This window comes from Oncorhynchus tshawytscha, linkage group LG27 (assembly GCF_018296145.1).
Source record: "Oncorhynchus tshawytscha isolate Ot180627B linkage group LG27, Otsh_v2.0, whole genome shotgun sequence".
In the NCBI taxonomy this organism is placed as follows: Eukaryota; Metazoa; Chordata; class Actinopteri; order Salmoniformes; family Salmonidae; genus Oncorhynchus; species Oncorhynchus tshawytscha.
The window spans coordinates 3,039,662-3,051,381 of record NC_056455.1 but is presented as its reverse complement, the minus strand read 5'-3'; the positions used below and the strand labels follow the sequence as shown (position 1 = coordinate 3,051,381).

General features: G+C 40.8%; 2 protein-coding genes across 3 annotated transcripts; both read left to right on the top strand.

The window, feature by feature from the left end:
* Positions 1-842: 842 nt before the first annotated feature.
* On the top strand, positions 843-2,213 carry LOC121841134 (apolipoprotein L domain-containing protein 1-like). Its single transcript, XM_042307537.1, has 2 exons — positions 843-972; positions 1,095-2,213. The coding sequence occupies exons 1-2, from the start codon at positions 929-931 to the stop codon at positions 1,381-1,383; spliced, it is 333 nt and encodes a 110-aa protein (XP_042163471.1). The 5' UTR covers positions 843-928; the 3' UTR covers positions 1,384-2,213.
* Positions 2,214-3,172: 959 nt separating this feature from the next.
* LOC112225885 (cyclic AMP-dependent transcription factor ATF-4) lies at positions 3,173-6,373 on the top strand. 2 transcript variants are annotated; one of them, XM_024389996.2, is made up of 3 exons: positions 3,173-3,337; positions 4,320-4,733; positions 5,070-6,373. In XM_024389996.2, exons 2-3 carry the CDS (start codon positions 4,436-4,438, stop codon positions 5,984-5,986), a joined length of 1,215 nt encoding a protein of 404 aa, XP_024245764.1. In that variant the 5' UTR covers positions 3,173-3,337; positions 4,320-4,435; the 3' UTR covers positions 5,987-6,373. The 2 variants fall into 2 exon arrangements, with proteins under 2 accessions (XP_024245764.1, XP_024245763.1); XM_024389995.2 differs by having other exon boundaries at positions 5,067-6,373.
* Positions 6,374-11,720: the final 5,347 nt, after the last annotated feature.

Sequence of the window (11,720 nt, the reverse complement as noted above, 5' to 3'; positions counted from 1 at the left end):
TGTTCAGAGGAGAATGCGTGAGTCAGGCCTTCATGGTCGAATTGCTGCAAAGAAACCATTGCTAAAGGACACCGATAAGAAAAAGAGACGCCATCCCATCTGGTTTGCACTTAGTGGGACTGTCATTTGTTTTTCAACAGGACAATGACCCAACACACCTCCAGGCTGTGTAAGGGCTATTTGAGCAAAAATGAGAGTGATGGAGTGCTGCATCAGATGAGTTGGCCTGCACAATCACCCGACCTCAACCCAAATGAGATGGTTTGGGATGAGTTGAACCGCAGAGTGAAGGAAAAGCAGACAAAAAGTGCTCAGCATATGTGGGAACTTCAATCAGTCAATCAATCAAATGTGTTTATGAAGACATTTTTACATCAGCAGATGTCACAAAGTGCTATACAGGAACCCAGCCTAAAACCAGAAACAGCAAGCAACGCAGATGTAGAAGCATGGTGGCTAGGAAAAGACTCATGGGAAAACATTCCAGGTGAAGCTGGTTGAGAGAATGCCAAGAGTGTGCAAAGCTGTCAAAGGCAAAGGGTGGCTACTTTGAAGAATCTAAAATATATTTTGATTTAATATCTTTTAGTTACTACATGATTCTGTATGTGTTATTACATAGTCTTCACCATGTGTGTTATGTCAATGTCTTCACTGTTATTTTACAATGTAGAAAATAGTAAAAATAAAGAATCCTTAAAATGACTAGGTGTGTCCAAACGTATGACTGGTACTGTATATCGCATTATTTGACACTACATTACATTGTATTTAATTCATTTTTAAGGATGAAAGAACGTGCAACTGTTCTTCTGTAAAAAAAATCTACTGTTCTCAGCTGTTAGGATGCAATATGTGACCATAGATTACTGAGGGATAATACATTTGGTTTGTAATTGTGTATGTGTCTCTTTCAGGCTGGGAAAACATGCCTCCTTCATTTTATGGCCTCAGTCTAGAGGATGAAACCAGGTGAGACCTGACTAACCTCTTACTGTACACATGTGGTTAATACACCATTTCAAGGATAGAGCTTTGATCTTACATCCAATACAGGCAGGCATACCATTTAATCGGTCTTTCCATCCCACCAGGGAGTTCAACCAGAGGTGCCTCTATGCGAAAAATGGCCTCTGTCTGTTCAACTGCCTGCTAATGAAGCGTAATGATACCCTGCGAGGCCTTTTCACAGAGCTCAACGACCTCGCCGAGAAGCCGGACAAAGTGCAAAAAACCAAAACCATGGCTATCGCAGGGGGCACCACGGACGCCATGGGAGGGACGGTGGCCGTTGTGGGCATTGTCCTCACCCACATGACCATGGGTTCCTCCCTCATAGCCACAGCCATTGGGCGGGCATGGTGGCGTCGGGTAGCGGGATAGGCATCAAAGCGGCCATGGGCAACATCAAAATCAACTCTGTGGACCGGAAGAGGCTGAAGGAGGTGGTGCAGAAGTACAAAGCCGAGATAGCAGACTTGGAGTTGTGTCTTTGTTTCATCCACAGTGGGATGGCTGAGCTGAGGCAGTACAACTTCCACAGGCTCCATCATGCTGATCCTGAGGCCCTGCGGATAGCCAGGGTGCTGGAGGCAGCGCATCCTGGGTGTAATAAGTCCCAACAGTTGGGCATGATGTCTGAGATGATCCTAAAGGGTTTGCCAGAGACATGGACCTGTATTATACTGACAAGGACAGCCGGTTGCTGAAAAGGGCTCTGAGACTAAGTTTGCAACCAGGATTCGTGGTGTGACCCAAGAGCTAAAGGAGGAGCTCAATGAACTGTACCAAGTGTGGCAGACTTTCTCTCTAGCAGCCAGTAGATTTTGAGGTGTGTGTGTGCTGCCGTTAATGCAGTAAAGGTCTGGCAATGTTTTGGACACATACAAGATATAGTTTTTGGGGGGGAGGCCGGAGGGAGGTGCTCATTTTTGAAGTGGGTTGCCCTATTGAAGCCTACATGAAGCCAGCCTTTGCTGACAAGTTACTGAAATTTCAGCCCCCATGAACAGCCTCGGTTATCAGTGCAAACTTGCAGTGATAATATTTGGGAGTCTCAGCCATGTACATAGGCTGACAGTACGTGGCTTTCAGATTGCTGGCCTGAACAGGACAAAGGCAAAGCAGCGGTACTGCTCTGTGTCCGCTGTTTGGGCAGCCATGGTGCTTTCTGTATCCATAAGTCTCCATATATCCATGAACTTTGAAATGTTTGAATCCTCTCGACTGTAATGTGATATGTAGATTCAAATAAAGTATTTAAAATGTACAAGTATGAATGTGAAATGTTTTACTATGCAGTGTGTACTGCTGAGAATATCCACAGGACATTTTATCTATATCCTATTTGTGAATTATCTGAATACTAAAAAGGACATGCAATAAACTTTATTGAAAAGTTGTTGGCTCACATAAATTATGTGATTAGTATAAGACATCACAGGATGATTTCTAAAACTGGCCCCTGTTAACCCCCAATGTGCGGAATGATACGGTTTCCACTAGCTTCTATAGCCACAAAGTCAGATTCCACAGAATTTTTTTTGCTTTGGTCTTAATTTAAATTTAGGGATTAGTCATAAAGTTAGGAAGAGAATTTAAGATGAATTTGTAGAAATGGGTGGGGTTTATGACTTTGTGGCTATAGAAGCTAGTGAGGACCTGTGGAAGGATATCCTAGGTCTGCGTCAGCGATGTATATAAACCCTTGATTGCTAGGGAATGGCCATATATAGTCTTTGAAGCCACTGGTCGGACATATTGGCACTCCCCAGTAGGCGCAGTCCTCCATAGGAATGAATGGAATTCTATTTCACTTTAATGTTTAAAGGACAAAATTACATGTATTTAAGTATTTGTTACTGTAGTGGGGACAGTAACATCAGTAACCTCAAAGAATCTGACTAAGGAAAGTGTTTTTTATTTTTCTACTTTATATGTTTATCTCACATAATATAATGTCAAAGTATGCATTAAGGTGTTTGTAAAAGTATAAACGTGACAAAAATGAATGTAGACATTAATAAATGCTTTTCTTTAACTTCCAAAATCTGGTTTACAATGGGGGGGGGGGCAAGATGGATGCACGGTGGCTTCAACACAAAGCCTCCTATAAGTATTCTAGTGTGTATATATACATCATTGGTCTTTTTGAGCGTTGTATATTACGCTGCGCCCTCAGCATACGCCATTTCCAACCAGGACCCAACAACATTCAAGTGACACCGCTTTCTTGTGCGAAATGGCAGTTTAAAGGTTCGCGGCGGTCCTAGCAGCAGCAAATTCAACAGTGCATCAATCCAGTGCACTGCTTCAACTTCATATTTGTCAAAATGACGTAAGTATATATTTGTAGGCAAGTGGCTGGCTAACGTGAATCTGTGACATGACAATGCGCTCTAACCTCAATCTGTGAAACTATTAGCCTGCTTATGTTGTGTAAGCGAAGTATTTTTATAAATGCATATACTATATCTTGCCGTAAGGTTGCCATTCTCCAGACAAATCCTTGGAATGACATTGGATACAGACGTCACGAGTCAGATCAGAGAACGTTACATTGTATCTCTTTCTGGTAAACTGGCCAGTGAGCTGTTAACATAACAACCCGCGACATTGTCACCAAATTGGTAAAAATATAGATTTTTTTTAAAATAGAATGTGTGATACGATTTTATTCCAGGAATGCCAACCTGGAACAAAATGGTTCGTGTTCTTTTTCTAACAAAATGGCGATATAATCAATGTTTAAGGCGGGAGGGTGAACACAATCGTGGCTGTTAGGGAGGCGGAAGCAGCCATCTCATTCGCTAGACACACTTCCATCACAGATAGAACCATGTTTAGTTATACAAATCTTTGCTTCTGTTCTGACGATGGTTGCTGTGGAAACTGACTGACCTCATTTGGCGCGTGTGCGAGTCACAAGACAAAGGCAGTGAGGGTATTCAGTGCCAGTGCAAGGAGGTGCGCTATAAAATGGTAGGGGCAGTGTTGTGCACAAAACGCATTACAGATATAAACATAAGTTCAGACTTGCATATTTTTTTTGTCACAAGATATAAACATAAGTTCAGACTTACATATTTTTTTTGCCACAAGATATAAACACAAGTTCAGACGTACATATTTTTTTTGCCACCCAATTAAAAATGTGCGCAGACAAATATTACATTACTCAATCACAACATAACATGACTGACCATGACATAATATAGAATCAACATGAAGGAGAAAAGGCCATTTCTTTAGCCCACATTATGAGCTTCGGTTTACATTATTACATGAACTCACCATGTCATCTCCTATCTCTTTCCCAGGTCCCTTGTGGAAACCCTTAGCACTGCTGTAGTTGACAGCATAAAAGAACCGCTCGACCTCCTACTGCAGTACCTACCGTCTCAGATCCTAGTGACTGTACTACAACAACAGAGCTATGACCATGATGAGCTCACAGTTTGGCCTGGACGATATGGAGGCCATACTCTGGGGGCCTTCCTCTCTCATGGCCGACCCCATGGGGTCGCTGCTCCACCATGATGAAGTTACCTTGATAGAGGAGGGGGCTTCACCCCTCTCGTCATCTTCTCCAATTCTCCTTCTATCCCCTCCTCCCTCTCCACCTTCGCTGCTCCTCCAGGAAGAGAAGGCTGAGGTAGACTTGCTGTCCTTCCCTTGGCTATCTGATGACGAGCTAGGCCACACCCATCACATTGCTGCAGATAATGGGAAAGGTGAGGACCACCACGTCCTAAGTCCTCCACACGTATGTTCATACTGGTCGACAGTGTGTAGAAATCCATAGCAATTTATATTTTATTCCCATGATCTGTTTTTTTTTGCAGTATAGAAAAGGTAATAGGTGTTCAAATCAAATTTTATTTGTCACATGTGCCGAATACAACAGGTGCAGTAGACCTTAGAGTGAAATGCTTTTATCACAAATATGAAAACTTAGACTTCCACTTTGACGTTTATGATCACCGCTTGTAATGCGAATATTTGTATTTTCATATTACTTTGGCTAATTGAGCAGTTGAATAACCCGCTTTCTTTGTCCTCCACAGAAGATGCCTTTTCTGGCATGGACTGGATGGCTAAGAGGGTCGACCTGAGTGAGCTGGACTCCCTTATATGTTCCCCCAGCTCCCCTGAAGACCTCATTACTTCCTTTGAGTGTCCCATGGAGCTAGACTCACTCCCCCTCCCAACTCTCCCTACTCCGACGGATCTCCCCACCACCACTGATCCACTCCTCCCCCAAACCGTCTCACAGCCCCAGGAAGACCCCCAGGGGGAGGTCCATTCACCTCCCCCCTGCGTCCCCGATGCCCAGGAGGAGCTGGAGATCAAATCGGAGCCCCAGTCCCCAGCCCCCTCTCTTCTTCCATCTCCCACCTTCACCTTAGAGTTGGGCAGTGAGGTGGATGCCTCAGCGAGTGTCAGCAAGAAGCTGCTTCACCTGGAGTTACCCCAGTCGGTCCCCAGCATCGTGCTGTCTCTGTCCCCAACCCGCATCGTTGTCCTCCTGGCCCCTAAACACGAGGTTGGCGTGACAACCGTCGCCATCCCAGAGATCCTCTCCTCTGACAGTGACAGCAGCTTAAGCACCTCCGGTCAGCTCAACTGGCCCTCCATCGCCACAACTCGGTCAAGGTTCCAAAATAGGAGAAAACCGTACCCAACAACCCCCAAGTCTAGGCCACAACATCCAGACCAGCCATCTCCCACCACCACATCCACTGGAGGACCCCCGAAGGAGAAGAAGCTCAAGAAGATGGTGCAGAACAAGACGGCAGCCACGCGCTACCGCCAGAAGAAGAAGACTGAGCAGGAGGCCCTGAGCGTGGAGTGCGACAAGCTAGAGCAAAGGAACCACAAGCTGTCGGAGAAAGCAGACTCCATCGCCAATGGGATCCAGTATCTCAAAGACCTCATGGAGGAGGTGCGCCAAGTGAAGAGCAAGAAGGGACTCGGTGACCTCTAACCGTAGTGTAACCCACCAAGTATCCTACTATCTATAATGCTTTTTAAATGCATGTATTGAGACTCTCAAAGCCCATGTTCTATTGACCTTCCTACCTGTCTCTTCCTTTGAGTTTAAAGAGACTGTTCTTGTAACTTGAGTTTGATGTAGTCCCTGATCTCTTGTATTAAAACCTTAAGTATTTTCCGAACAGTATATTGACTTGTGTAATTAGTCTGATCTTCTGTCGTCTCTGTCATTGTTTATTCTTATCAAGACGTGTCTATATTTCTGTAGAGCATGTAGTCTTAAATAGGTTTTGAATCCTATTATACATATGTATTTTTACTGTAGTCTGAATTGTATCTAATTGTATTCCTTTCCTTATCTATTAAAAAGTCAAATCCATTTGTTCTTGTGCAATTCATTTAGCAAACTCTGGGAATATACAGTATGATCATAATACAGTGAAGACAAAGTATATTATTAGGACCAATCTTGCCATTTTACTGCGTCTCAAATTAGTATTGAGATTTCCAAATCGTAATTTCAAAATAGGGTCCTCGGCCTCATTTAGCTAATACCGGTGTGAATGTGTTCAGAAGTGCGAGGCCAGTTGTTTAAATATAGCCCAGATATGACCTGCTCCAGTGCCCTCCTGAGCCATACAAAAACTGGTTCAATGGAGGAACATTATCAGTATGTTCTGGCTCAACATAACCATTTACCCAGACACGGGTCAGGTTTAACAATTGCACCATATCCCCTATATAGTTAATTTACTTCGTTTTAGTTCATTCTGGGATACATCAAAGTTCCAACAAATTTTGTATTTTCTGATCATCTTGTGTTGGACACAGTTTCCAGCTACCTCACTGACCTTCACAGTGACACTCTGTATTCAACCTAAAACTGGGACTAGGGTTCTCACACTTTTTTTGTTGCTCTGGGGCTTTTGTCCAGATAGCTTGGGGGAAATTCTCTATTTGGGATTGTGCCAAACCTCTCGGGTAGGTGGGACCCTTGTCCACATGGCCAATAGCCAGGGAAAATGCAGAGTGCCAAATGCAAATACATTTCTATAAAAATCTAACTTTCATTAAATTGCACATGCAAGATATCAAATTAAAGCTACACTCATTGTGAATCCAGCCAACGTGTCAGATTTCAAAATGTCTTTTCGGGGAAAGCATAAGATGCTATTATCTGATGATCGCACACCCGTAAACAATAAGAGAGTAGCATATTTCAACTCTGCAGGTGTGACACAACACAGAAATAAAATATAAATCATGCCTTACCTTTGACAAGCTTCTTTTGTTGGCACTCATATGTCCCATAAACATCACAAATGGTCCTTTTGTTCGATTAATTCCGTCGATATATATCCAAAATGTCCATTTATTTGGCACATTTGATCCAGAAAAACACCGCTTCCAACTTACAAAATATCTCAAAAGTTACCTGTAAACGTTGCCAAAACATTTCAAACTACTTTTGTAATACAACTTTAGGTATTTCTTAACATATATAATCGATTAAATTGAAGACTGGATGATCTGTGTTCAATACAGGAGCAAAACAAACTGACCCTACTTTTCTGGTTACGCGCCTCTATCAAAGGTACACATGAAGTGACATTTGACATTTGCTAAATACGTTCTGTTTTACTCACAGACATGATTCAAACAGTTTTAGAAACTTCAGAGTGTTTTCTATCCAATACTAATAATAATATGCATATATTAGGATCTGGGACAGAGTAGGAGGCAGTTCAGTTTGGGCACGCTCTTTATCCAAAAGTGAAAATGCTGCCCCCTACCCCAAACAGGTTTTAAGTGGTGAATGAGGCACAATGTATGGCTCTCTGAAACCATTCACAAGCTCCCTAAAGAGGCTGTCTGTTCAGTGAGAAGCACAACCAGTTCCGTAGGAAAATTAAACCTAATTTACCACAACTTCTGTTAACTCTTGATGTTACAACTGGTCTGTCTGATAGCTAATTTTTAATTAAACCCTTATGTTGCATCATTTAATAATGGATAATAACCCTCACCGCAAAGCAGGAAGTGTCCTGGCTCCAGGAGTGTCATGCGACTCAGTCTTCCTTGGGAATCTCATGCAAAATCCATAGTGGACATGTTACTGGCCAATCTTGACCCTTGACTGAGACAGTAGGCTTTAACAAGCTGTGGGTTCTGTTGATTCCTCAGTTGTGGTTGGTGTCAGCAACACTTGAAGTTTATGTTCAGTTCACAGACATCTTTTAAATATGGGAAGACATGCAATAGGCCTACATTGGACATATAGACCTACAAAATATCTTTGGATGGTATTTGAATGGTATTGCAAAAAAACTATGAATGTTTGTAAAATACAGTTCAGTACAATAAGCTCTTCATTTGTTTTTTCTTCTAAGTTAATAAAAGTAAAGTAATTCCTTGATTAGTTCCTTGGATCCCTGTTATGATTTTTTGAAATTAGATTGAATAGGAATGGTCTTAAAACTGTCCCTTAAGGCGCTCCTGTCTTTATGTTGCTTAACTGCAATGTAATGAGGGATGTTGTGTGACAACATTGCTATGTATTACTGGAATGAAACATTCCTTTTTTTATATCGCAACTCTGGACACTCCTAATGCTTTACTGACTGTTTCATCTAATAGTATATTGCAGTACACATACTCAAAAAACTTGCACATTCATATTTGAATGTTCAATTGCAATCAATGAAATTTGTGGAAACAACATGTATTGAATCATTTTATACTGTAGGCCTAAAAGCAGCCAACAAGTATTCAGCATATGCGGGAACTCCTTTGAGACTCTTGGAAAAGTATTCCAGGTGAAGCTGGTTGAGAGAATTGCTAGAGTGTGCAAAGCTGTCATCAAGGCAAATGGTGGCTACTTTGAAGAATCTCAATTCTAAAATGTATTTTGATTTGTTTAACACTTTTGGTTACTACATGATTCCATATGTGTTATTTCATAGTTTTGATGTCTTCACTGTAATTCTACAATGTAGAAAATAGTTTTAAAAAATAGAGAAAAACCCTTGAATTAGTAGGTGTGTCTAATCTTTTGACTGGGACTATTGCATAATTTGCAAATAAATTCATAAAAAATCCTGCAATGTGATTTTCTGGATTTTTTTCTCATTTTGTCTGTCATAGTTGAAGTGTACCTATGATGAAAATTACAGGCCTCTCTCATCTTTTTAAGTGGGAGAACTTGCCCAATTGGTGGCTGACTAAATACTTTTTTGCCCCACTGTATTTGGGTACATCTTCCCATTTCAAATGAACTATTATGGCAGCTGAATGACTTTAAATCATTTATACCATTATGATAGAATTGTGCCACCAGTAGGAGTAGTAACACCAAAGAAGGTAACACCAATGAAGGTAACACCAGTGACACATTTGAGGGTAAATTAGGGTAAGTCTTTAGCACTTTAAAAATGATTTACTAAAGTGATATGATGAATCATTTTGCACACAATGTAATTGTCCTTCATTGAGGCGACCACATCAGGTGAGGCAACCCCATATGACAGTCATTAGTAAGTATGCCACATTACATGCAATTACAGCCAACATGTATGCAAGTATATTTGGAATTTGAGTTGCTACTTGTTTACATAAAAATGGAACTTGAATGTTGGCTGTATGGTATATATGAGGGAGGTGTGCCCCTTCCTGTCCAATGAGGTCATTAATAATGGAAGAAAAAAATCATCAAGTAAAAATACGGTCACACACATATTGAGATATTGAGATACTATGCCCTTATTAGTATCACATTGAGACAGTTTCTTGTGTAACTTGCTATTTATTAACAATAACTATTACTTTATTATAACTTGCACTTATAATGAGGTTATTGAGGATTGGCCAGTATTACATGCCTTATAATGTTTGAATAACAAATCACTTAATTAAGCCTTATATATGGTTAATAACACAATAAAGGCATAAGCTACTTATATACATACTTATAAACTAGAAATTAGTGGCTAATATGTGTACCTTCAAATAAAGTGTTACCCTTGTTTGAATTGTTGTTACTAATTGGCCCAAGGCTGCATCATTCGTGGGGGGACAACATGTTTTACTGTTACCTTGTATAGCTTTGTAATGAGTAATGAGATCAGCTATAATATTGCAGATAGTGTGGCTTCTATCAATGTAATTATCTGCATCATTTCCAATCCCCATATTTTTATTATATACATTATGTTCCTTCTTTAATAGCCTTTGTTTGTTTTCATTGAACTGTACAATCTATTTTGTCTACTTTCTAGCATTCAAAATAATAGATATCCCTTAATGCCCAAAATATGTCACTACAACTCTATACTGGGTCAATGTGCTTGCCCTAAGTATTGCATACAGTATTGCAGTATAAAGGACTTGCATTAAGTTTTACCATTGATAAACAGTTCAATACAAACAAACAAATGAATGATGTGCAATTATTTGTCCTTTAAAATGTTTTTCATGGTTGTAAATGCCACAGAAATTCAAGAATGACCCAACTACTTTGAATACACATACAATGCCTTCAGAAAATCTTCACACCCCTTGACTTTTTCCATTGAAAAAGTCAAGTTGTGTGAATACTTTCTGAAGGCATTGTATGTGTTCTTTCATTTAATTTCCAGTGTAATTCTACACCAGGCCATTTTAAAATGTGAATGTTTTGGCTTGGGGTGTGGGAATGTGTCCGCCTTACAGTGTGTAAGCATGTGCTCTTGGCTACTCTCTCCCTTGTCACTACTGGAGCTGGCATCCTCTGCTTTACAGTCCTCTTCAGGGCTGTTGTTCTCAGGTGACTCAGGGCTTTCTTCATCCACTGTCAAACACAAAAGGTCCCAATTATCTCAGAACTTATCCTGGGGGTGGGGTGGGGGGTGGGGTGGTAGTTTATAAGTATGTATAGAATGTTAAAATTATTTGCAAAAATATTGATTTGGTCCTTTAGTACTGTCACGTTCTGACCATAGTTCTTTTGTGTTTTCTTTGTTTTACTGTTGGTCAGGACATGATCTGAGTGGGCATTCTATGTTGTATGTCTAGTCTGTCTATTTCTATGTTTGGCCTGATATGGTTCTCAAACAGAGACAGGTGTTAGTCATTGTCTCTGATTGGGAACCATATTTAGGTAGCCTGTTTTGTGTTGGGTTTTGTGGGTGATTGTTTCCTGTGTCTGTGTTTGTGCCACACGGGACTGGTTCGTTGCCAGTTCACTTTGTTATGTTGTATTTGTGTTCATGTTGAGTTTTCTTATTAAATAACATGGACACCTACCACGCTGCATATTGGTCCGATCCTTGCTACACCTCCTCTTCAGAGGAAGAGGAGGAAATCTGCCGTGACAAGTACTATAGCCCATAGAAACACATTGAATAACACATTCATGAATGGCAAAAAAGACTGGCAAAAAATAAATCATAAGGAATAAGGTTTTGAAGTCAGGAAATATGTTTGTTTTATCAACATGTACCCCTTTATTTTTGTTGGAACAAAACTACCTCCATACTTCCAATTGTTTGTATGGGTTACCTTCAGACGAGTCCTGTGACACTTGTGGGGGTCGTATAGCAAAACGGAGAACACCATCAGGTTTACAAGAGTCCCCCCTTTCATTCAGTGGTCATAATAGTTAAGCAAAACTGTTCGGATGCCACAGACGTTTATGTGAGAAGACCGATTTTCGGGATGTCTCATGGTCTGACAAACACCGCTGTAGCTCG